This window comes from Phaethon aethereus (genome assembly GCF_964289735.1).
Source record: "Phaethon aethereus genome assembly, chromosome: 3".
NCBI lineage: Eukaryota > Metazoa > Chordata > Aves > Phaethontiformes > Phaethontidae > Phaethon > Phaethon aethereus.
Window position 1 is genome coordinate 98,327,867 of NC_138576.1, and position 27,000 is coordinate 98,354,866.

The window sequence follows — 27,000 nt, forward strand, 5'->3', positions numbered from 1 at the left end:
AAAAATAAAGCGAAATAGATGTCACTAGCTGAAGCTAGTGAGGTAAAAATAAAAAAGCCTTTCTTTTAATTGAAATAATCATGGGTACAGAAATTAGTGAAAGGAAAGACCTGTGAGGCCATTATGACATTTCTTTGGGCTCGATATAGGATTATGAGATATTCCATGGGATATTTTTAGGAGGTAGTCCAGTATTCCTGTAAAAGTTCAAAAGAGTATGACATAGTTGAGGTGAGTGATGACACTTCAAAGCAAGAAGACATTGTAAAGCGGTTTTTGGGTTAAGTAACATCAGTTTTTCATGGTCTGCTTGAAGAATATCTTGATTTGATCTGTTATTTAGTTCCTCTGTAAGACTAAATAAAGAATGAGATACTCTGTTTGCAGCACATGACTGTAACTTAAGGGTTTTAAACTATTTTTGTCATATTTTTTAAAAATGCTGGGTTTGTATGAAGGTACTTTAGAAAGACACAGGTTATGATAAAGACATGGGATATTTTTACAGCTGTATCATCTGCCTCTGTTGAAATAAAAGTAAAATAATACTAATCATAACTCTAGTTGCCATTGGTGCCTAGACTATATTGTAGTTCCCATTATCGGTGGAATGAGAACTACAAGATACATACAGCAGTGTCACGTCTTCAAATAAAAATGGGTTACATACTTTATATTTTAAAAAAAGCAACAAACAACTAACAAACCAAAACCAAGAAAACGTAAGTGATAAGTTTATTCTAGTCTCATTGAAATCCACAAATAAAGAAGTCTGCTTTCTGGGATGTGTCAGAATAGTTCAATCCATCACAATTAATTGTTTCCATTGTTCAGAAATATTTAAGGGCTAAGAACCCTGGAATTACAAGTAACCACTTCTATATCTGAGACTTCAAAGTTGGCCACTTCCATAGATGTGATGTTGTCATAAGACACATTAGGGAAAGGGACATACTGTTGGTGCAAAAATTTTGAAAAAAAGGAGAACCAGTGCTTATTGCAAATGTAGCCTGGACTGACAATAACTGAAAGGCATTCCTGTCCAATTAAAAAAAGAAGGAGGAAAAAATATGGAAAATTAGATTCCTTTAAGCATTCCTTGATGTCACAATGAACATCACCAAAGTTACTGCAAACTGGGCATTTGCCGGCCGTTCTAATAACTGCTGTCAGCCAGCTCATGTTCTGGAGGTAATGCGTTAAGCCTGTGCTAAAGAAAAGGTTCCTCAGCAGTTTTCCTCCTTTCTTATCCCAGCTGAATTCTTCCTAATGACCTTCTAATAACCTTATCTTCTAAACATCTCAGTGGGCTCCCTTCCCATTCTTGAATATTATACTTGCTGATAAAGGTCATGAAGATCTTGTGTTGTTGAGGATCAATCATTGTACAAATGCAGTTAGAGGACTGGCTGCTTAGTGAGTTGTTCTGTTGCAGACCCATTTCCCAGTACAAAACAAGGAGCTGTGAATTTCATATATTCCCATAAATTGTGACAATCCCAAATATTGCCATTTTTCCATTATTACAATCACATTTCAATGTTTATCTTCCATTGTTTAGTATTGTACATTCTGTTGATACATAACTGATGCAGTTAAGAAAAAATGTAGTTGTTTCTTTTTTCATAGTATTTACTTGTATTTTCATAGTTTTGTATTTGTAAGTGTTTTGTATATAAGTCATCTTACTCATTCACTATACAAGTGTTGACTTTGCCAATGGGGTGGATATTTCCTGTAGCAAGGGCAGACTTGATTATTTCAAAACTAGCTGTGATTACCAACATACCCAAAGTGCCAGAAGTCTCTCAGCTGAAATTCCATAAACAGCTTTTCATTTTAGATTTGAAATTTTGAAATGTTGATTTCAAAATAGCATCTTCCTGCAAAGAACATGTTTTTCTCCATGAAGGGATGTTAGCCCTAATAATATTTAACAAATTCAAATTCCTGTGACTGTGCTCTTTTAACCTAAAGTCCCACACTAATGCCATTGATATGTTATTTGTCATCCTTACTCTCTCATTCTTGCAAGACTACATCATCACACACCAAAGCAGGATAGCTGTGGCATTTTGTAATTCTGTGTGTTTTGAGCCAAATTCACCCTTTCATTTTTTGCCAGCAGAATGTAGGCTAAAGGCCTTCAGTGCACACAGGAGTCGAGGACACATTCACTAGGCAAAATAGCTTGCAATCCTGCCCTGCAGAGATTTGTGCTGACCACTACAGTCCACAGAATGCTTGTGGCTGAATCTGTTCAGGTTTCTCAGTAGGTACAGTGATCAATATGATTCCTGAAAGGCCTTCTGTAGTGGGATTTCTGTGTAAAAACTGAAGGTAGCTCTTTTCACTTGAAGTTAGGCGAAGACTTTTCATCCATTGTACAGGCTGTCTGGAACAGCTTTCCCATAGGAGAAGTCATGTCAGAAAATCTACTAGAAAATTTCTTTTTTAAATAGGGCTTGATAGATGTGTAAGGAGCATTGTATGCAAATCCACAAGTTTGGTTTTTTCCAGCAGTGTGAGCTCAGTTGCAAGTAAAGGCAAAAAGAATGTGAAATTCAGTGAACCAGAAAAAGAACAAGCAAAAAGGTGATGAATATATACTAATAAGAGACAGTTCTGTGTAGCCTGGAATATGTTTCCTGTTTCCATTACTTATTTCATCAGAAGTACTTGAATGCAGAGGCAGTCTCTGGCCAAAGTAAGGAGTGAGTCAGGGGATGTTGGGAAGAGAACAGATAGTGTCAGGCAAAGATTTTTTTTCAGTGTTCTCTGGAGATTTGGGATTGGCACATCTTTACTGTACCCTTCTTGTTTTTCTAGTGAAATAATTTAAACAAAACCTTTCATGTGTCCAGTAGTCATTGATTCTGAAGTACCTACTATGGCAGCCAACCTTGGAAGGAGTTCTGTTTGGGTATATAAAGTAATACCTACTGTTAAGTCTCAAAAAAGTTGGGTCCCACAGGCTGGCACTTGGCATCAGTAGACAGGTTGACTGTCCTTTCTTTGTTCCTTCATTCCCAGTCAGGGATCCCTAAATAGCCTCTCAACTCATGAAGGTGCTGTGAAACAATTCTTTTAATATTTTATGTAGCTATCATCATCTCTTATGATAATTAGAATCCTCACATTGAAAAGCTCATGCAGAGCTTTTCATGCAGAAGTGAATACATATTTAATCAGAGCAAGGCTTCTGTGTTGTGCAGTAAATAAATGCAGGGGGGTAGTCTGTCAGATGGAGCAGACCAGAACAGTGTCTCCTTTGGCCAGCTCTGCCCAGCTTGGGAACTGAACTGGAAAGAATACTGTGTTATCCTGTGTTTGAAGGCTGCTCCATAAAGCAAGTAGAGATTGAATTAAGGTTGTGCAGGCAGTGAAATCTTGTAGAATTAGAAATCTCGGCAGTAAAATATCCAGATCAGCCAGCATTTACAAGTGCAAAACAAATTACAGGTGCAATAAACTGCAGAAGATTCAAGCATCCCAAAGGTTAATAAAACTGGTATAGTATCATCCAAGCATTAAAACGGTGCATAACATGCAGTGAGTAAATGTTGACTTCTGTGAAAACAAATATCTACATTTATCCAGTGCCTTGCAAAGGATGAATAAACCTTTTCTCTAGCACAGGGGAACAGTGTATGGAAAATTTTCTAAATATTACCATCTAAGTACTTTGAAGTATTTGTATGGTCAGCATGCATTTCAAGCATGGTTTTATTTTCCCTTGTCTTGTCTCCAGTACTTAAATGCAGGGAGGGGAGCACTGTGGTAAACCTGCCTTTTTCTTCTGAGCATTTTTCCTTCAGAAACCCCATAACATCACTGGAATATGCTTTTGCCAAGACATCCCTACCACATTTCATACCCTGTTTAAAAAGCTGTAAAATGAGATGGTAAAGATATTATTTTAGAGTTAATAAGACTGTTGAAAGCAACTCCGTAGTTGTTGACATAAGCTTAACAAACTAGGTAACCTGTTCCAGATCTCAGATGGTTGTTCTTTAAGAGAATGAACAATTAGACCTTACTGATTCATTGCACAGTTTTAGTTATTAATGAATCAGGATTTTGGCTTTAAGATAACTATGTTTTGAATATATGTATGCATTAAATGCTAGGTCAAGAGAAGTAAATTTGTATGTTACTTCTCGATAGTTTCTTACGTTTCAAAAAGAGAGCAACTTCAACTATTTATAAACTGTAATTAAGTTTCTTTACAACGTGACTCATTCTCAACAAGCAAGTCCTTTTTCTTTTGCTTTCTTATGAACTGTGTGGGAAAATTAGGGTTCAATCACCAAAGAATTTACTCAATGCTTAATTATCCAAAACAGCCCTCTAAGTTCTGCTCATGTGGAGCTTTCATACAGACGTGATTTTCCCTGCGCTATAACTTTCTAAAACTTGACTTTTAAAAAATGATCTGTAAATTGTAACATAGGAGAAAGCAGTGTTTTACTATGGTATGGGTTGCTTTCTCCAGTCCGCTGCTTTGAGCTCCTCTTATATTAACAGTGTGATGCTTAGGAAAGCCAAAGTAAGAAATCATCAGGATTAAATTACTTTGAGCATGGAACTGAATTAGAAAGCTTTACTTTCCTGAATGAGCTAATTGTTTAAATTTTCCAAAGGAAATGTTTCTATTTCTGTGAAAGAAGGGGTAAATGGGATTTCCTCTGACATAATTTTCATTTTAAATCTGAGTTTGACAGCAAGATTTTTACCTTCGTAACCAAGTATTACTGCTTAACTGCATGACTTGTATAAGCTTGCTAGTTGAAGTGACTCACTTACGTAGATGAAGTTATTTTAGGGAGATAATTTGCACTGTTTAGAGAGAGGAAAAAAGGGAGAGAGTCCTGCTAAGAGCTAGATCCCTTATTATAGTTTAGAGAGCTTGTGAACCCAGCATCCAAGCAAAAGATGACTAAGCAAGGGGTCTATTGGTACTTTCAGGAATTTACAGACATGAGTCATCTGCTTATTTTCTGCAGACATATCACCAGGGTACTTTGTGAGTCAGCTGTTATTTGGAAATAGTACTTGTATTCAGCATTAATACGTTTTTGTAGTTCTTAGGTAACTAGCATGCCAAACCAAAGCGGGCATTTAACAGTTTGCCGAGTTCAGGTGTTGATTTACAAAAGCGGTGCGTTGTTTTTAACCGTGATACATTTTTCATTGTAAAGCGTAAATGGTGTCTGGGATGTAATTATGATAACACTTACCTTTGCCACCTTCCGTATCACATTGAGATCTGATTTTGTATTAATGCACAGACTGAGAGTCAGATTGCATATATGACCACATAAAAAGAAACCTTTTCTTTATCGACCTGCATAACTATGAGCAGAATTTGACCTTTTATCCTCAAAGCACCTTGCTAGCGTTGGTTACCAATGGTATTTGCTTATTTTTCATGTACAATAAAACGCTTCACCCCAAATCCAAGCATTCTGTGCACTCACAGTGTCAGTGGACGGGCATCCACTGCAACGGAAGTAAGTTCTTGCCTTCCCTCCCTACTGCTGAAATAATAGCTGGGTACCTTGAGATATGTATAACACTTTACAACTCAAGGCTATTTCCTGTTTACTGGTCTCTTAGGTGTGGTTGTGTTCCAGAATTAGGGACAGGTTTTTTTACTTGGTCTAGACTCATCTCACACCTTGTATTAAGGAAACACTTGGGTTAGAAAACTGGGAGTTTGGCGATTTCAGGTGAAGGGTAGTGTTAGAAATCAAAGGCAGGTCAAATTTTTCAAAACTCTACTTGCAGTTCAGGATGATACTGCTGTTGGCCAGATGTGGGATGCACAATTGTAAATCTAGTTTGATTATCTGATTTAACAGTTTGAGGTAAATAATTCCTGAAAATTCCTGTACAGATTTGGTTAATGAAAGAAGAAAATGTTTTCTGTTGTATTTTGGTGATACTGGTGTTGGAAACATATTTTTATAGAAGAAAGGCTTCTCATAACAAATGGAAGGGTCTCTGTAGTGATAGCAATGTCTTGATTATCCATTTAAACAGCGTTTCTAGTGCTAGATACTTTCTCTTAAGTGCAAACCTTTAGTTTTAGGTAACAGTAAGAAAACTGTTGCTGCTTGCCCTCGTTATGTAGCCAGAGGCTTTCAAAGGAAAGCTAGAAATTCTCAAGTTAGAAGTTAACTATAAGGACTGCACTATTACTCGAGTGTTTTGCTAAAGTTTGTTATTCCTTTCACACAGTGATAAAATACACAAGTATACAGAGTAGTTTTCCTTTAAGGAGTTTGTACTTAAGAAAGAAAAAGATGCACTAGAGGAACAGAGTTTAAACACTCAGAGCTGAAGAAGTATACTTAAAATGTTAAAATGTAGAGCCTGTCTCCTTGCTTCATACTATTTTCCACGGTGAAGTCCTTCCGAGGCTGCGGCACACGTGTACCATTTGGGAGGGAAGGAGGCAGCTTGCTGATAAATGGCCTCGATACACCAGTGTTTTTCAGGGTTGTTATTTCATAGTCGTGTTATAAAGAGAAATTTGACGGAGCAATCTTTGAGTCTAACCTTTGTTACAGCAGTGATCTGCCCTCAAATTAGCAGAACTCTGCCCATGTCATTACCACTTAAATATCTGCTGGAAGCTGCTGTGTGAGCTGAGTCACCAGGACTCGGGGAGTTAGCACGTGTAGCTCAGACACTGGGTCATGAACTGAGCAAACGCTGTCCTCCACGCTGATTAGTTGTATTTTGAGACTACAGCTGGAATATCACATTCGGTTTTGTGTACTTCATGGCTACAAACAATTTTACTGGTAGAGCTTTGAGGGTCATTTAGGGAAAAGTGAGCTATGGTTTGGCTGGTGCTCATCCGAACATTCAGACATGATTAGAAAAACTGAAAAATGAAGGGACTAGCAGGATGATAGCGTGGGATTTAGAAAAATAAAACCTGTTTTACAGTGATATCTCAGTGAGATAGGAAAGGAAGTACTGGAATCTCTGCTACATGAAGTATGTAAAAGTTGAAAACAGTGCATCACCGAGCATCCTGGAGGGGAGATGCTGTTCCGCCTGAGGATGGGTTCAGTCCTGTAATGTTCCTTTTGCAATTTTCAAATTCTGTTTGTAGTGATTTTGCCATCTTCTTTGATTCCTACTTTGGCTATTTAATATTTATTTAACTTATATACTTTTTATATATATATATATACACTTATATATATATATAAAAAAAGTGTGTGCATGTATATATAAAAAATATAACATTTATATACTTTGGCTAACCTGTTTATTAACTTTGGAGTCTTTCCTCCTCTTTAAAAAGGACTGTGAAGTGACAAAGAGGAAACACTTGAGAACCCAGATTGATATGAATGAATTATAATTTATTTGTTTCACTCATTGCTACTTCAATAGGAGAAATGATTTAAGATTTACAAGGAGTTACTGTTCCATTGCAGTGTTCTTTCATTGTGCAGAATTAAAGAATTGTGATTTGGAGGATAACAAAAAGTACGGTCGTAGATGCTTTATAAATGAAGTCTACACCTTTAAAAAAATGCACGTTAGAACTTCTTTCAATTTTGGTGTTAGATTAGACATTTAATGTAAATAATTCAAGTCTGTTGTCGTAACTCAATTTAACTACAGATTTCTGAAGCCTCCTGAAATTAAAAGTAGACCAAGAAAACCCAAGCTATAAATCTGGCAATGAAAAGTTAAGTTAAAAACCAGTTTCTGACCTATTATTAACTGTTGTAGACTATTGTTCTACCAGACCTAGCTGATCATGAGACAGTGATAAGCAAAGGGAACTAAGAGGTTCTGATTTTTATTTTTAGTGAGATATTTTGGGTATTAATGACTTTGCAGTGTGTTTTTGGTTTTGTGGGGTTTTTTTGTCTAGCAGATGACACCAAGTTGACATCTTTTCCAACTCATGTGACTGAATCTTTCTATATCCTTTATCAACTCATTTAACCACTTTAGGTCTCAGACAGCTGTAAAATAAGAATGATAATGCTTTTGGTGTCCATGGGGGCACTTAAATGGGTTGGCTAAAGCAGATAAAAAGAAATTTGTTTCTTGAATGGAAAGCATGAACAGAATGTATTTTGTGAATTTTTGAAAGGGAAAGTTTCATTATAAAGGAAAATGACTGTGGTTTTTTTCTATAGCAAATTAATCACGATGTAAACATTACAATTAACATAGGTAGACACTAGCTAAACAGTTTTTTTAATTACATACTTTACAAAAATATTTTGATAAAGCAAAGCGTCCCATACAGCAGTATGCTGGAATCATTACTTATAAGAAATGCAGAAGTATATTTTTGAAGTAATCATCAATTTCTCCTTTTCTGTCACCTTTAAATCAATAGAAAGGAGCAATATATTCAAGTAAAAAAAAAAAAAAAAGCAATAGTGTATTTTTATGACTCTTTCCTTTTTTTTTTTTTATTTCAGTTGACTTACCCCTGTATTTTCCTCGAGACCAACCAACCCTGACATTTCAGTCCGTCTACCACTTCACTAACAGTGGCCAGCTGTACTCCCAGGCCCAGAAGAACTACCCTTACAGCCCCCGCTGGGATGGCAATGAAATGGCCAAGAGAGCAAAGTAAGTCAGATTGCTATTTCCTACAAAATATTCCATTCATCTGTCGGTAGAAATTTCATGAGTTTAACCGTATGTTTCCAGCATTATAAAAGCTGAACTTGTTTTCGTTCTCATGTAGTCCTAGCGTTCCCGTATATGAGTATAGACAGATAATTTATTAACCATGCTTATGACATTAGTGCCAGAGGACTGATCAAAAGAAGACTCTTTCTGCTAGGCATTGTATGGGCACAGCGTAGTGACAGTCTCTGCTCCAGAGCGCTTCCAATCTGAGTAGACAAGATAGCCCCCAGCAGGAGTAATCTGCATGGTAGCAGTCAGTCAAGGTAACTCCATGGTTTTGTGTGGGTGTTGAGGGGACCCTGAAGGGAAGCATGTGAAAACTTGAAAGATATGGAATAAGGCTGTAATAAAAAGACACAGAAGAACAGGAGAGGAGGTAGAGCAAACCACCGATCTGGCACAGGAGGCAATCCTATTAGAACTTGAGAAAGTCTGAATGTCTCTTTTTTTCCACTGCTTTTTCTGTTGGCTAGAAACAGAGGATCTCGGACCATTTTCTCTGCAGTTTTTCTGCAAGCCCTGCGGAGACACCGCTTCAGTCTGAGTATCCCCTCTAGGTAACAATGACAGGACAGCCTCTCCAGAGTGATTCTGTTGCAAGGGCAAGCTGGCGTGGGCAGTGGTGCTCCTTTTGTATGCTAGATATTATCCCTGTATTATAGGGGATATATATCAGGGATAATGTATATAAAGTATTTATTATCCCTGTATCCCTGGTATTATAATACTATATATTATCTTCTAATGAAGCAAACCAGATTTCACCTGTATGGACTAATACAGGCAATGGCCTTGCTGCAGTATTTTTATTTTGCAAAGTGTAAAATTGTTAGAACAGCAACAGATCGAAGCAGGCTGATTATCAGCACGTAAAGGCATCAAACTGCGTAAATAATAAGGCATATTGGGATGAACGTTTTGAATGACAATTATAAGATTAAATTAAATTAGCAAAGATGTGTAAATAAGAGTCAAATGAAAATAGTTCAAGCTGAGTAAATCAAATGAATGGCATGGTCAGAGACTGATTGTAATTTGGAAATGGTGGAAGCAAACAACAATTGACTGAAGCATTTGCAGATTTTATAATAATTTAAATTTTATGGGGAACATCAAGTAACATTTGATTTTGGACTTTGATGCATTGTAATAGAAATTTTTTTGCTAGTATTTGGTTTTACTACCATACTGTCTAGGAGGGCCATTACTTTATCAAATACAATTCTTTTTTTTGTGGACTTGTTTCTTTTCTCTAGCAGAATATTATGAGTTTAAAAAAAAAGAAAACCTGGAAGCATTACTGTGGCTTTTTTTTATGACCATACTACAAAATGCACTTCTTTTGCAGCTGGAAGCTTACAAGTACCTGTGTGCTGTCTGCTAAGTGCATTCATTTATGAGTGGGTGTATACAAATGGACTTCTCTGCCCTGCACTTGAAATTTAGAAGTATTATAACAATTCTTTTAAAAAGCGCTAAATGTGTACACTTACTATCACATGTACATTTTGTAAGGTTATTCACTCTTAGATTTGAGCCTTTGCATTTAAGTTTTACACTGGATACGTAATATGAGAAAGATGATGAGAAGCGGGGGAAGAAAGTATGCTGCAGTGTCTGAAATAACTGTCATTGAGCTGCAAAGATACAGAGAAGCTGCTCTACTTAAAAGCGCCTTGCTTGCAGGAACAACTAGTGTTTCCTGAGTAGGTACCATAAATAAATCTGTATCAAGGAAAGTATTATGTTATGATACGTGTTAGCATATTTTAAGAAAGATTTTTAACACAATTGAGCACCTTATGTAAACAGTGTTTAAAATATTTGCTGGGGTGTCTTAGAATAGGTTAGTGTGTTTCAACACAACCAAATAGTTTTTCATTCTACTTTATTTTTACTGTAGCCACATTAGGGATCAAGTATATGGGAATATATGTAGGTATATAGGAAAGTGCTCTAATCAAATATATTAGTTCAAGCACCATGTCAAAACACCCCAAATAAAAACAGAAAAGGAGGATACGTGATTTAGCCTCTATAAGCAATATAATTCTGCTCAGCTGAAGTAAATCTAGCCCTGGATAAATCAGAGACAACTTGTTTGTGTTTCTAAATACTGTCCATTAGGTTTTGCTTATATGTAGTCTTTTTCCCTCTTAGCCAAATGGCCTCCCAAGCCTTTGGCATCCTTTGAGACAGATCAGCTCAGTTTATCTTTCTGGCCCTACTGTTCTAGGGCCACAGGATCTCCCACTTAATCTTCTGGTATCTGACCAAATTCTCCGCCCTTATTCTCAGACACTTGAGGGATCAGTTTACACCATCTTCCTCACTGTAGCTTAAGACACCATCAAGGACAGCTTTTGCTTTCTCTTGCACCAACTGGGTTCATTAGCTGTCCAGTCATGTATTGAATGAAGCATGTAGACTGCATTGCCTTATAGGTTGTAGAAGCACCACCAGGTTTGAAATACCAGTACTCAGATTTCCTCATCCTCAGTTTTGGCAAGCCCTGCCTCTGTTTTCAACAACTCAACACAGCCTGTTTATTCATGGGCAGAGCTGTCATAAGTTCATGCCAAAGGGACTTTGATTCTGTGCCCAGCCTTCTCCCAGGGTTGTTTGTTTTTTGGTAGTTTTTTTTTCAAACAGGTATGCCCATCCAGTTCCTTCAACTCAGGGGCTAAACTTGAAAGTCTTGGTATCCTTGCTTATCTTTGTGGCCCCCAGCAGAGGTAGGCATCTCTTTTGAAGTTAGGACTTAACCCTTTGCTGTAGCCTTGAGACAATCAGTAGTAATTATAAGTAGGAGCAAAATTACTCCCCTAAAATACATACATCTAAAAGTAGATTGTATGCATTCACACTTAGACACATATCACCTAAATCTAAAAGGCAAATTCTCAAATCAGAGGTATCAGTTCGGCAGGATCTTTTTCATTCACAGAGAAAAACTGCTCGTGTTCTTGCTGAAGTAATCGGACCAATTTATGCCTGTCTGATAAAGTCCACAAAATCGAGTTTCTCTTCTCTGTGTCCTCTTAAGCAGTTTTTAAGATCACCTGGCTCCTTTGAGGCCCACTGACTTAGGTTCCTCACTGAGAGATAACATCTGGTAACTGAAGCTTGCTATTGTCTTAGCCCAGGGATTGCCCTCAGGCTTGATTTAATTCTAAGGGACAAATCAAGTCCTGATTAAATAATGTGATTTCAAATGCCTCCAGATTGCTTCTTTCTCAACTAAATGCAAAATTTTAACCTGTTCCTCCAGCTAGAAACAGGGAAACCAAAAACACTAAAATTTTCTTACAAGCTGCTGAGATGCTGTTTCCTCTCAGTTCGTATCTTGGGCTTTGCCTCTCTTAGGTCATTTATTTATATGTCTGTGGCCTCCTCTGTAAGCAGCTTCTCCAAAAGAGTTGGTCCTAAAATACAATAGCAAGCCTAAGAAAATACAGTAAATTATGGAAAGTTAGCAGCCTTGTTTGTGGTGTACGTGTGAAGTAAAACATCTCTGTGCGGTTTCCATGGGAAAGCTCTCTTGTTTTTTGCTTAAACAGGCATTCAAGTGTACATAAATGGAGTCTTTAAAGAACATGCAGACTCTTAAGCCTGGGATTTTGTGAAGGAATACTGTAAATAAAGCTTGTTTGTTTAGACAAATTAAGTTCAGTTCTGAGATGCACTCTGGCCCAATTTCTGTCCGACCCAGCGCTGCTCTGTAGACTTCAAGGAGAGCAAATCAGGACTCAGTTTACTCTTTTATCATACATAAATCCACCTACTAGTCATTAAAAATAGGAGGAGGATGGAAAACTGGTATCACAATAAAAAGTTGTTCCCAGGCTTCATATTCTTTTTTCAAGGTGACTGATAAAACTGAGTAACATTGTCGTCCCTGGCCATTCACTGGTGTTTGCTGAATCTGGTGTTAATTTTAATATCCCTCCGGGCTCTGTAAGGATGAAAGCTTAAAAGGGCTCAAGTGCTCTCAACTGTATATTGGCTGTTGCTCTGCCATAAGGTCAAGTGCAGCTTAAGTTCACATGCAGACGTATCTTGTATGAGCTACATACGTATCACCAGCGTGGCTGTAACTACGGCTTCCTGCTCGGCGCAAATGTGCTATGATTAGAAAGTGTCGGGCTGGTGCGCTGGGCCGTAGCATTTTCAATCTCATCAATACTTTTTCCTTGAATATCTTACACATCTTCTAATTTTATCATGTGAAGATGCTAGCTGCTTGTTGGCTGAAATGGCTGCTTTAAGCTTTAGTATTCCCTGGTAGGGAGAAGAAATACACTTTTTGGCCTAATAAAAAGGTATTTGAAAAAAGGGCCAATTTTTGTGTTGTTGTTTAGATGAAGTCGGTTGTAATACGTCAAAGGCTTACTGTCGTATTCAGTATATTTTGAGTACCCTGATGATTTTTTTTATATTGACATTAACCAGTTTTTTGACTCATCCATCTTTTTTTATTATCAAGTCAAAATTCTTTCACATTTTAGGCAGAACGTATATTACTACATTTTGCATTCTTTTAATGTAACAGGTTTCTCTGTTTGCTTGAAATTTTTGTTTTCTACCTATGCTACCTTAAATCTCACTATAAAATTTACATGTAAACTTTGCACCTTTTTTATAATTTTCTCTCCTTGATAGATGTAATTAGGGTAATGAATCCTTTGTTATTATTTGGTTTGTATTTCAGTATTTTTCCTGACTATTTGTGAGAGTAGGAAATTGTATTTTCATGTATTATGTGATTTTCATGTGTATTAGGCATCTTTAAAGAGTAGATTTCCAAAACCTAACTTGTTTGCATTCACATATACTGTCCTCAGAAAGCTTTTTTTTTTTTGGCTGTCTCGCTCTGACTCTGCTGCGTGTTACCTTAAACTGAAAAAGAAATTTAGCAAAGCAAGAGTAGGGACTAGATGCACAAAACATAGGGACATCATCCTGCCCTATGTGTTTGTGTCTTTGGCTCTGAACGTTTGCAAGGCTCAGGGAATCTTTTTTTGATAAGAGCAGCGGGGTAGATACAAACTTGAGGGGTGAGGTGCTGAGCTGGATCGCTTGTTTAACTCTTTGGTTTTCGATAGTCTCGCATCAGAAACTGAACAAAAGTTATTTCCTCACCTGAAATCGAGTAAGGCTGACATTTTGTTGCCGTTGGTGGGCTCTTTTTCAGAACACAAAAGGGCCAATACGCTGTGACAGCCATAGCGAGAAGAGATGTGGTGACCCAGCCATGTGAAGCTTACAAAGAAGTTAATTTGATTTTATAGACCATTAAATCAAAACTCTCATTTTCTGTGGGATTGTCAGCTGCTCAGAATTACATGTGAGAAGTAGAAAGGCGAATAAAAAAAAAATGTTTTGTTAAAATACTTAATGATTGTATTTGTCTTTGTGACATGTTCTGCAGTTGGTTGACCAGCAGACCTTAATAACACAATTATTTTGATTAGGAGATATAATAGACAGAATAGATACAGCTTTTCATTAGAATTTTCCCAGGATATTGGTTGGGTTTGGTTTTTTTTTACATCATTCCTCTGCATACGCTACAGAGTACAGTGTATACACATGATAGTCGCACTTCTTGAGTCATATTTTTCATGTACTTTTCTTTAAATGTCTCCTTGGATAATTAAGTCTGACTCTTAAGTTATGGTATGTTAGTTTCTGACAGGTGCCTGCCAGGGATCTTCAGTGCTGTCATGCATTATGTGGATTTCAGCCAAGACAGAAGGGCCTGGGTATTTGTTTCTGGTCACTTCTCATTAAAGCTTTGACTATGGCAAAGGAAAAACAACTTTTTAAAGATGAGGAGTATAGGTGCTATAGGAATTGCATAGAAATAAAATCTGTTAGGCGACTAGTTTTTCTGTGTTTTTATATAGACATTATGTATACGTGTGAACTGTACATATGTGCATTTCGATATATAGTAAATATTCCTTCTGCAAAAAAGGATTCTCTCATATACTGACAAGAGAAATGCACAGAAGAGATTGGAGGAGTTGGCTTGGTAGAAGTGGAATATAATAGCACTTTTCTGTAGGACAACTGCTTTGTAGGAATTAACGGCTAGAATTTAACGTAGGTTGTTCTTAGATAACCAGGCTTAGGTGTTGTTCTACAAATACTATGATAAACTCTCTGATTTGACTTCATTAGAGAGCCCCATTATACATTCACAAAGCTTCTGGATCTGTATCAGAGCATGGAATCATAGTTAGGAACTGGTGCAAAAAACTGTACTCCCTTGCTTGAGAGAGAAATACGTGGTTTTGGAAGGAGCTGAGGTTTAATAGCCCAGATAAATACTGTTGCTTGAACAATTACAAAACAAACAGCTAAGTAAAAGTATCTATCAATAGGCAGTAGCCGATGCCTGTGGAAGACCATGGCAGAGCACGTAGTCGTATTTTCCCAGCGTGTTCTACCATCTTTCAAGGATTTCTATACCCAGAATTGGTACATTTCTGTTCAATAGCCCTACCTAGCTTTCCTTCTGTTTGCTTGCTTTTTGAACCCACATCTAACATTGCAAAATTCTGTGGCAAGGGATTGCACAGATAATATGTGGTGTGAAGAACAAGCTTTGTCGGCTTTTTGCATTCCTCCCCCCTGCTAGTTCCAGTGGTTACCCCCTACCTCATGTATGAAAAGAGGCAGCAAATATTTAATCCACTGATCCCCTCCATAACCTTTATGATTTTATGAACCTCTTCATGTCTCTTCTGTCACCTTTTCTCCTGCTCAGCTCACTCCTTCCTTCTACAGAACCTTCCATGTTTCTGATTGCCCTTGTCCCGCTGCTTTATCCACTTCTGATTTCTGTCATATTCTTTCTGAGACTGGGAACTGCATGTTACTCATGCTACATTCACCACACATTTATATGGTGATGTAGTGATATTACCTGGTTTACTCTTTATTCCGGTTCTAATAACGTCTGATTTGGTTTTCTACGTACAACTGAAGGTTACACTGACATTTTAGCACCATGATCTGCTTGCTATCTGTGTTTATAAGACACAGAGCCTGTGTGTTTTGTGTATGTAAAATTAAGCCTTTTCCTCACATATCTCCGTCTCATGTTTGCCAGTATGACTTTTCACCTGGTATTTTATCTCCCCGTCTCACAGTGCTCTAAGAACCATCTGCAGTTCCTCATAATTGTGCCTCATTTTTCCTTCCAAGTAAATTGTTAGCGAACTTTGCCATGTTCTTTTGCTCACTTTCACAGATCATGTAGGAATATGTTGAACAACACAGGTCAAAACACTCATTTCTGTGCTGTTCTCAGGTGACTTCACCCTAATAGTACTCATCATTCATTCCTATCTTATTTTTTCTTATCTTGACCTGCTATTTATCCACTCATGGATCTTCACTTCTGCTGCGGTAATTCGGTTTTTCAAAAGCCTTTGAAAAACCTTCCCAAATGCCTGTAGGAAAGTTGAGCAGTGTGTGTCGCTTGAATCTTTCTTGACCACACATGTATTTGGTACCTTAAGAAAAGAAGAGATTTGTGAAGGACAAGTTTGACTCCTACCCAATATATATCATATTTACTCAAGTCCACTAGTTCTGGGCTTTTTATAAATTTGTGGTTTCTTATAACAGTCTCTACCAATTTGTGAGGTACAGACATGAGATTTACTGGTCCACAGTTCCCTTGATCCTCCCAGACCTTTTTTTAATTGACATCACACTTCTCTGGTACCAAGCTGTTTTAAGCAGGAGGTTACAAGCTATTTAAGAGTTTAACTTTCTCACACTTGAGTTTCTCTAGAACTCAGGTGTGAATATCATCTTGGGCCTACTGATTTGCTTGTGTGTGTTCTGTTGATTTCTTCATTACTTTTTTGGTTGACATTTCTGTGTGAGTCAGATCTTTCAGTACATCCCTTGTAAACCAGGTTCTGGTATGACAGCCTCCTTAAGCACCTCCACAGTGAACTTGGATGCAAAAATTGTTTCATTTATTTTTTGTGACTTTATTTCTTCTGAGCGTTCTTCTTTTTGACTGGCTTTTGTACTGTTTGACAAGTTTTTATTCGGAGGGCCACAGCTAATTTGTTCCTCAGATCCATTTTTTATCTGCATTACTCTGCTTTTACCTATAAGTGTTAAGGTTTGTTTCTGTCAGTTTTCCCCATTTAGAGGTCTCAGAATTTCCTCTTACTTCTAATAGCAAACATAGATCTTTTAAATAGCAAAGAGAAATAATTTCTTTAATATGTTTTATATAATCACAGATGTGTGGCATCTCATCCCTTTCCTTCTGACTGGTTTGTCCTAATGAATATCCAAGGAGGTTTCTTTTATGTTTTGGTATGTTGCCTTCGGCCCCTGTTGATAAGCGATCTGGCAAAGCAAAGTGGATGGCATGATGAAAATCAGTACTTTCACCTGCAAGCAAACTTTGTTTTCAGAGATGCTGGTTGTCAGACTCATTATGGATGCATCTGTGGTGTAACCCTTCATTTCTGCCTCTTGAAGTACAATTAAGGGATTCAATAATCTCTTAAAGATCATTCACATTTTATTATTATTTCTGTGATCTCCTCACTTCTTGAATGTCTACCCTTGCCTTTCCTTACAAGTCTCACTTCTGAATATATTTTTATCGTCTTCTCTGCTTTCTCCTACTTCTATCATCCCTACTTTCCCCCCTTCTTATTTCTTCACATTCTTCACCCTGCCTTTTATACTTAGAAGAGGTTCCTAGTTGCATCTTGTCTGGCATTGACTCTCTCCTTCAAATCTACTAAATAATTTGCTAAATAATTACTCTCCAACCATAGAGTTCAGCCTACACTTATGTAGCCTCGATAGGAGGAAATAAGAAGTGTCTTGAATAAACAGTTATCTCTTTAAGAAGTTAACCTTTACCTGGAGCGGAAAAATATGGCTATGGCACTTCAGCAAATAGGAAAAATAGAGCAGGCGTGTCACACTGTAGCTCATAGGACTGGAAATTTCCTGCAAATTAGCACTGTATTTAAAAAGACTGTATGAAGATTGAATTTTTCCATGATGGCCTTGGAATATCATTCTCATGATCCCCTGGTATGGAAGTGGAGTGACCATGCTGTGACAGAGATATTCCAGTGCCCCCTTTTGCAGACACCCACTACCCTGGCACTGAATAATCCCCAAGGGGAAAATGGAAGTTAAGAAAGCAGAAGCAAAATTTGCTGTGATCTAAGACCACAAGCCTTCATCTGACTGAAGCAAGTCTATTTATGTGCATTGTGGAGAAGGTGAAGGAAGTGAAATGTTTCTCTTGAACTGGCAAGCAGAAGGCATTGATAAAACTGTTTCAAAATGAGAGGTTCATTTTGTTATGTATGCTTTGGGACAGTCAGAGCCACTGTGTCTATGCAATACTCCTTTGTAAATTGCCAAATATAAATCCCATAATCTTTATTTCCAGATTTTTCTCTATTTTTTCAAAAAAGTTGCTTGCATAGTTACTGGTCTTCGTCTATAGGCACAAGTTATGTCCAGTAGCTGTAATTTTTATCTGTAATTGTCAGTAAAGGTCCATGTGCTTGGGAGCACGTACATTCTTGGAACCAAAGTTACCATCTTTTGCAAAGTGATGACCCTATGCTGCTGCTTTAAAATAAACATTAACTGCCAGCCTACATAATGATCTACAGTCCTGGCTCCGCAGCAGTTCCCTAGAACTCCCTTCCTTTATATTTTGCCTTTAGTCAGGTCGTTAATACTTATGGTTGTTTCGTGATTTGAACAGATTGTCAAGATTCATTTTGCTTTATGGTAAGTTGCGCAGCAAAGTCATCTTAATTTTTACAGCAGAGTTGTGTTAAATTCTTGACTTGATAAAATCAATTGATATCACAGTTTTTTGGAACAGACACACAAATGTATAACCAAATGAAAACTTAGTTTTTATTTCTGTTTGCTTCATATGGAGTAAATCCACCTGTTATTTCTGCAATCAGCAAACCACTGAAAAACATGTCTAAATATAACTATTTCTCTACCTTTCTGTGTGACTTGAATCAGAAGTGGTAATAACTCCAACAAGAACTTCTGGAGGAAAAGGACATTGTTTGTAAAATACAGAAAACAGCTTTTGGACATGAGTGAATTTTAATGTTCAGGGGGAAAAAAAAAAAACCTTTCAGATGTGTACTTGGTTTCACTAGTTTTACTACTTCTATTTCCTGTTATGGTTTTGGTAGCACACGTTTTGTTTTGTTTGTAGTTTTGGAAACATCTTTCTGTGGTGTAATATTGTGAAGTGAGCCGAAGGTATTTCTTAAAAACTTGCATTTTGATGGCTGCCCACTGCAGAACTCCAGCTCTCTTGATGCTTGCTTACTATCCTGTCCATCAGCCTGGCTACACAATCAGTGCCTTGTGTAGACTGGCAGGTAGAATTGGGCATAGGAAGTTTACTAAACTGCTTGTAGGTAAATCACAGCAGAGGAGGTAAAGATAGAGAAATATTAGCAGAGGAAAAGAAATTATGTGATGAATTTGTCTGGCACCCAGGAAAAAAAAAATTGCTAGCAGCAAAATGGCATTGTGCACTGACTTCTTTGTACATTTGTGTGTCTAGCCAGTTAGCAGTAGCAGTAATTCAAGAACTATTGTCTTGCTGTTGTATAAACACTTCAGATGTTTGCTTGGCATCACCAGTTTTGGAGATGTATAAAATGGAGAACTGTGTAGACATTGTTTCACATAAAAGCAAAATATTTGCTATAGATAAAGCTGCCTAGTAAGGAAATTATAAACCACATCACAAAGAGCATACCATCAAGAAGCTTAGTTTAGAAACATGAATATGTGCCAAGTATCGTTATGTATTTTTGAAGCGATAAAGAAATCCTGGAAGGTACCTTTATCGTTCTGCCGCTGTGCTTGGGTAAGTTTTCATGATGTTCAGATTTGGACGGCGGTTTAGAAATGCTGCTGCCTCCCCGAATGCCGAGCACTTGCCATAATGGTCTAAATTTTCCTTAGCTCCTGAGCCTTTGCCACTTGGCGCCCGGCCATGTTGTAGGCTTGCCTGCTACAGCCTGATTCCAGCTATGCAACCAAAAGTTAAGAGTGCCGAGAACTGTTTGTCACTTCAATCATTGTAATATCTTTGATCTGTAGAGAATGAAAACTTAACAAGCATTTTTTCCTAATAGAGGTGTCATGAAATGTCTAGCGTAGAATCCTGTTACCCCACAGTTATCCCAAAGCAGGAGGCTGGGTTACTCTGCTCTGCCATGAGTGTATCCTTAGCCTGGTGAGGAATGCTGTGGAAGTGCCCATGAATAAATAGACAACGCGGTTCACCCAATGGAAATATGTTTTTAATGCATTATATATAGTAAAAATAGCAAAGAGGCTTAAATGTCTCGCGTCTGAGTTTACAAGGAAAAAACTATGCCTCAAATGTTGGCATGAGGCCTGTTAAAAGAATGGGCTTTTGGTAGGTTTCCACACTTTTGCATTCAGCCGTTGCTAAATGCAAGGCGTAGAGATGCAGGAGGGAGGGTATAACCACCTGTTAAGGACCTAATGAGCACTCATGGAATATGACCTAAATACCTACTATTGGAATTAATGCGACAATTTATTAAAGTTCCTTTTGTTAATTAGTAGTAATCGTGTTGAATTAGATAGCTCCTGACAAATGGGATTTAAAAAGAAAACAGTTACATAAAAAAAAGAAAGGTTGGCATCTTTGATTTTGTTCTCGTATAAACAAACAGCAAATCCTAGAGAGTCTGGAGAGTTATGGTAAATATCTTCTACACAGGAGATGAATTATTAGGGGTTCTATGAGCAAACCAGCTGGCTGTGCCTGTGTAGTCACGGGAGGACAAATCCCCTTGTCTGGCACCCAAAAGGGATTGTTGTAGGTGTTCAGTATTTTCAAAACAAGTTTTCATTGTGTCAAAACAAGTTGCAACAGGAACATAAAAATACAAAGGCATGCTACATATGTATGTATGCTCCGTGCAAAAATACTTTGTACTTCAAAAAGTGAATAATCAGGTGACGTTGATAAAGCCTAGAGAAGCTCTTTTATAATTCTAATATGACTATGCTGTTGAAATAATTTATATAACAAGATTTTATTGCAAAGTGTCAGAATAATAATATTAGTCTAGGAGGAGTAGGTCAAAGACCTCAAGAAGCCTGAGGCTGTCCTTTACTCTGACCTACGCCCTTCTTAGTTCCTGTTTTCACCTAATTTAATTGGAAGAAGGGAGAACGTTGCTATTCTAGCTAATTTATGAAGATCAGTCATCTCTGGAGTGGATTTTTTTCTGTCAGGATTCGGTGGTTTTGAATTTGTAGATATCTTGCAGCAGTTCTTTTAGGGTGCAGAAGGAAAGAAATATGTGATGCAAAATGATGCAAATCCTACAGTTGCAGCTCCTCTAAAAGAAATGGACAGCAGTTGGGGAAAATGCCTGGGATTCTCAGCTGTATAATACAGCTGAAAGGGGTCCAGTTCAGTCCTCACCTCAGTCCTGGGGTAAATACGTATTTGCCGAATATTCAAACATACACGCACTGTTAAACTCACGGGGACAATTCAGACAACAGAGAACTGCCGAGGAGAAGGGTGTCCTAGCTACAGACCCTACTCCAGAAGACTTGGAAGGGTTACATGGAACTGTTCAGAGGTCCCCACAACTACAGGAGTGCCTGGCCCAGTCAGGTATATTAGCTTGAAAAGGTTGAGGAAAAGAACCCCACATTTTCCTCTATGCCTTGCCTAGACTAGGAGAAAAGGGATGTGTTTATCAAATAGACTAGCTACTATGATTTTGAATACACTAAGGTTGTTCCGTAATTAATATTTTCAGAATTAAACCATAGTCACAGTAGATACTAAAACATGTTACAAGAATGAACTAGAATATTGAAAGAACGGGTAGTATTTAAGAATAAAGTTTGCTCTCAAAGCCAAAAGGAGAAAGAAAAAGTTTAGCCAAAAGGAAAAAGAAAAAATTTTTCCAAAAGGAAAAATCCAAGTACAACAACCAGAGTCTGTCTTCTGATGAGGAGGAGCACAATACATGCGCTTGATACAGTGAGGAAAAAGTAATGACAGCCCATGTGTCTTTGTGAAAAGATCGAGATTCCGTCTCAAGGGCTTTCATTTGCCAGTAAAGCATGTGCAAGGGCAGAATACACTGTGCTGGTAGTAGACGTGCTGCTGTACAGCTAAATTTGTACTTGATGTGGACCATTAGGTTTACTTCATCCCCTTCCTTTTCCTCATATCATCTCTTGATGGAAAAGGAACTTGAAAATCCCATGTCTCGAGCTGAAACACATAAAATGTATGAGTGCCAGTAGGGCTAGCATGGATAAATGTGAGATCAACGTGCTGAAAAACTTGACACTCTTGAACCGAGGAGTTTAAGGGGAATCTATTTTGTGAATGACTTCGGAAGATGATTCATCACCCCATGATGAATGTTCTTGTCCCAGACAGGAAAAGCAGAAATCTCACTGGTATGGCATTTTGTATTTTTTCCTTGCAGAGTTTGAATCTCTGTGTTCTGCTCCCGATTTCCCACATGAAGATTTTAAGAGCAATAGAAACACCTAGACAACTCTTCTAACTTTATTACATGAGTGAGTGGTAACTAGAACACCATTGTGTAGTTGGCTATAGCACTAGTCAAGCAAAAGCAATAGCAGAAAACAAGTGCATTGCAATTTTAGAATGCTTTCACCATAATTATATGTGAAGTGTTTGATGGGAGATGGCAGTTACATGATTTTAAAAATCTTTGCAGATTTTCAGCATAGGAATCTGAAGGCAAAAGGTATTATCAAACAGTCAGTGCAGATTTTCTACCAACTACATTTTAAAAACTCAGCACTAAGTTATACTGGGGAAAAAATTACAATTAGAATGAAATTTCACAAAAGCATGTGAATTCTGAGTCAAGTATGTTTTAAGCACTGCAAACCCACACACTAGGATTTAGACAGGTATGGGCTTCTGGAGGCCTTGTACGACAGTCAGTGGTTTATGTCACTAGAAAACATGTAAACAATGAGTGACCCAATTCTACCTTCTTTTAGATACTTACCATTTGCAATAGCAAGACTTTCTTTCCACTGGATAATAAGGTGAAGGAAAGATAAGTGCTTTACTCTCAGCAGATGTCCTTGAGCGTAGCACCTGAAATTCAATGTACTGTATCAAGTGTATATAGTGGTTAACTACAGCGAAATCTGTTGTTTTCTGGAGTGCTGAGGAAAGATTTCCATAGAAACCCTATAACTTGCTACCTTGAACTTGGAAAATGACCATTTGAGGGAACAAAAACAAATAGACAAAAAACAATAGATTCCTACAGTAAGACACTTAACAGAGTTAGAGATGTGCCTGTATGCGTATGAAGATTGGCACCCACTCTAAGCTGAAAAGGAAGCAACTCTTTAAACACTGTTTAAGCTAAGATCTAAACCATTACGAGAGGGATGCAGAGCCATTGTATTCAACACTCAGATAAAGAATATCTGTGGACTTTGTACAAACCAGTTTCTCTGTACTTGAATGAGCATTTTATGCTGTTGTTCTGAGCTTGGTGTAAGGTCAGCGTGACACAGACCCACCAAGAACATGGTAAAGCAAAGCAGGAGAAAGGAACTCCGTGTTTCCCAGAAAGGAGAAAAAGCTTTGATCAAAAAAATTATTTCTGCCATATGACACAGCCTAGAGAAACAGTAGATCAAGTTAGTTGTCTGCATCTTAGCTTTATCCCAAGTAACTAGCGATAGAACATGAGGAAATGGCCTCAAGTTGCACCAGGGGAGGTTTAGACTGGATATTAGGAGAAATTTCTTTACAGAAGGAGTGGTCAAGCATTGGAACAGGCTGCCCAGGGCGGTGGTGGAGTCACCATCACTGGAAGCATTCAAAAAACATGTGGATGTGGCGCTTCAGGACATGGTTTAGTGGGCATGGTGGTGTTGGGTTAGCGGTTGGACTTGATGATCTTAGAGGTCTTTTCCAACCTTAATGATTCTATGATTCTATTCTATGATTCTATCTTCAGTGTAATTCAACAGGTACCCAAATTATTGATTTTTTTTTTTTTAATAACAGTTCTCTAGAGCTGAAAAGCTTATCTAGTAGATGTGAAAATAATAATTTCAAAACACTTATGAGATACTTGAAAGTATCATGTAGCAAAATGTCTGAAACAAAAAAACTTGAGAGATTGTTATGTGAATTCCTGTGGTGTAGCACAGATCAAAGTTATTGAGGGTGTAAATTTGTGTGAATAGTTTTATGTGAGTAAAGTTTATGTGAAAGGAATCTTTTTCCAAAGTTCATGGTTACATTTACAGTTTCTCTGTGCCAGTATGTGCAGGATGCTGGAGTATGAGTGTTTCTATCAATTAAAAACCTTTCTAAAGGAATAGTATTACATGTGGAAGAGGCCCTCACCATGCAGTCTGTAGCAGAATATTGTCCTTCAGACAATTTTGTATTTCTTTTAAAGTTATTTAGTGTAGTCCATTGTGACATAATATGTCCATGTCATGGTCCTATTTGTGTGGAAACATGTACACTTTGACCTCAGGGCCAGTTTGTAGATGAAACTTACTTACTCAGCCAGTAATTGGTGCTTGTTCTGTTCCTCCTTACTGGTAATCTCTGCAGTGGAGAAAAAAGTCCGAAATTCCATTTCACGGGATATTAAAATATTTTAACATATTGTTTTGTCCCAAACTTCAGATGAAAAGAAAAAGTTCTGAAAAAAAAAATTTTTTTGTTTGGAAAATATGAAAAAAAATGTAGTTACTGTCACACTATAGTGCGCCTGCTAGCAGTAGCACAATGCTTCCTGGAAGCAGAAGTTTTAATGATCTATCCCATCGTTTTTCATGGACTGGGTCCTTTGAAGAGACTACTTCTGCTGTTATGTTTATACTTAAAACTCCTGTGATGCACCAGAGCCTTGTCTGTGTGACCAGATACATCACCTCTGAGACGCTGGACTACAGATAAGGAGGTTAATACCAAACTGATTGTTTAGGCTCAGTTCTACAAACCAGAACATCTCTTCTCAGATCAAGCCAAACAGGAGTACCTCATTCTTTTCCTTCTTTTCCTGATGAAAACTCAGTAGCATTTCCACAGAAATGCAGGCAATTGCATAAAAATGTAATTTTCCATTGAAAAAGTCATGTGATTTTAAAAAAAAATAATTCCAGCAAACTCTAGTAATGAGTGATGTCTTTCCTACCTGTTCTACTCCTTCATATATACTTAAAATAAGTCTTGTTATACTTTTATACACTAACACTTACCATTCCCTCCCTATATGCAGTGGTCTTTAATACCAAAGCCTCCCTTCTCCTACCTCCCCATCTTTCATCTTCAGTCTGTTCAATGTGCTGTAGCTGATACTGTGCTATCAAGTATATTGTGCTTTCGGATCTCTTTGCAGGGTCTTTTTCATTTTGGTGTGGGGTCAGGGATAATTTATTTTTGTCTGTGATGAACCACAACTATTCAAGTTTTTTCCAAAATTTCTTTAATCTCAAATACCTAGGGTGTGCGGGAGAGGGGCAGAAATTGAGGAACATATCCCGGGTAAACATGTGGTACTACATTTGCTTCAGTCTGGACAAGACCACAGATGATAAGGGCAAACTAAGCATGTACTTGAAAGTATGGAAAGAAAAATGTAGTCATTTACAAATTACAAAGTACTAATGGAATTTTTGTATTTTATGGAACATCTCCAAGATGTTCCAATATGAAATACCAGTGAAATAACATCCTCTTTGAAATAGTACATCTGATCAGAATGTAGGGAGGCACTAGATGTAGTTTTGCAGCAAAGGATAGCAGCTCTACTGCAGGAATCGGTGAAAAGAAAGGATGCTGGTGTAGATGAAGAAGGTGTGGGAGTCATCAAAATATAATGCAGGAAGTGTGGTTTTAATACAAAGCACAGAAATGCTATGAAGGAGGTGTTTCGGAAAATAAATAAAATATAGGGAAATACTTCTGCTCATGTCCCATTTAATGGTTAAGAATTTTTACAATTTAGGAAGGTGGAAGTTTTAAGTAACATTTATCAATTCAGTAAGAAGAGCATGTGCATGGAAGACAGTCTGCAGAGAAGCTATCAAAGGGGAAGGAAGAAGCTACTTAAAATAAGCAACCAGAGGAAATGTGATTAAATGTTAGGACAAATAATGCAAGGAGAAATAAAAGGATGATAGATCCTGGCATTGACGATGTGCAAGTGATATTCTTTGAAGTAGCAAAATGACGTAGAGCTGACCAGGACATGCAGAGGCTACAATTTCTAAGGTATGCTATAAAAACACAAATACAGAAATGACATTCAACTGTTAAGATCAGATGACAGACATACCTTCTCAGCTGATTTATATATGTGTATATGCCAGGATGAACAATCACTTTCGTGGGCATGATTATGACGCTGCTTTCTTGAACTTTGATTCAATAAATCAAAGTTCATTCTGTAAATACACAGCACAATCTGTGTATGCTACAACATGTGTGTGCTGCTTGTCCTTTTCTTTTCCATTTTTGGGCTCAGCTCCTCAGTACCAAAATGTTTTTGCTTTCTATTGCGCTTTTAACCTTTGGACGGCATCTTGTGTGTGTTTACAACTTCTGTACAAAAGCTGACTGCAGCTATCTGTTAGTTAATTTGCCAGGCACAACTTCACAAAGAGAGGGGAGCGTTCTCTTTTGTGATCTTGCAATGTTTTTAGATGTGAGGAGGTACGATTGGTGTTCAGTGATTGCCAAAACTTCTACCCAAATTATGAAACACATAGCATGATTGTGAAGATGATCAGCGTATGTTTGCTTCAGGAGGTATACCGACAGAGAGATCAGTAACGTAATGAACATAATTGCATCTATTCTCGCTTTAGATTATTAATTTTTTTTTGGTAGAGAGAATGGGAGGAGGTTCTCCTTGCACAGAAATTTATAAAGACCAGTGATATGAACAGAAAACAAAATTTTAAAAAAAAATGAGAGAAAGTGAAAGTTTGGTGCAGAAAGTAGTAAGCAGAAACGAAAGGCAGAATCGTGAAGCAGGTTCTAATATAACTTGCAAATAAAGGATATCATTGGGACTCAAAAAATATGTTTAGGACCCAGTTAAGTATTTCGGTGCAATAAACTCAAAGGCAGAGTTCAAACTCAATTTTGGATACTTAGGATCAGCTTATTTTACGGATTTATGAGTCACTTCTCATAAAGTGACTTCTCATAATCTCATTCTT

The 27,000-nt window shown here is 37.6% G+C and overlaps 1 protein-coding gene across 1 annotated transcript in view; it reads left to right on the forward strand.

Annotated features, from left to right (window-relative positions):
- The window catches only part of BABAM2 (BRISC and BRCA1 A complex member 2), a gene marked incomplete at its 3' end in the record, with an annotated part of 169,350 nt that overhangs the window by 141,501 nt on the left and 849 nt on the right, over positions 1–27,000 (forward strand). The window contains exon 10 of the mRNA XM_081997965.1: positions 8,469–8,622. Within this exon, the coding sequence (XP_081854091.1) occupies positions 8,469–8,622 (154 nt within the window). The remainder of the gene's footprint in view (positions 1–8,468; positions 8,623–27,000) is intronic.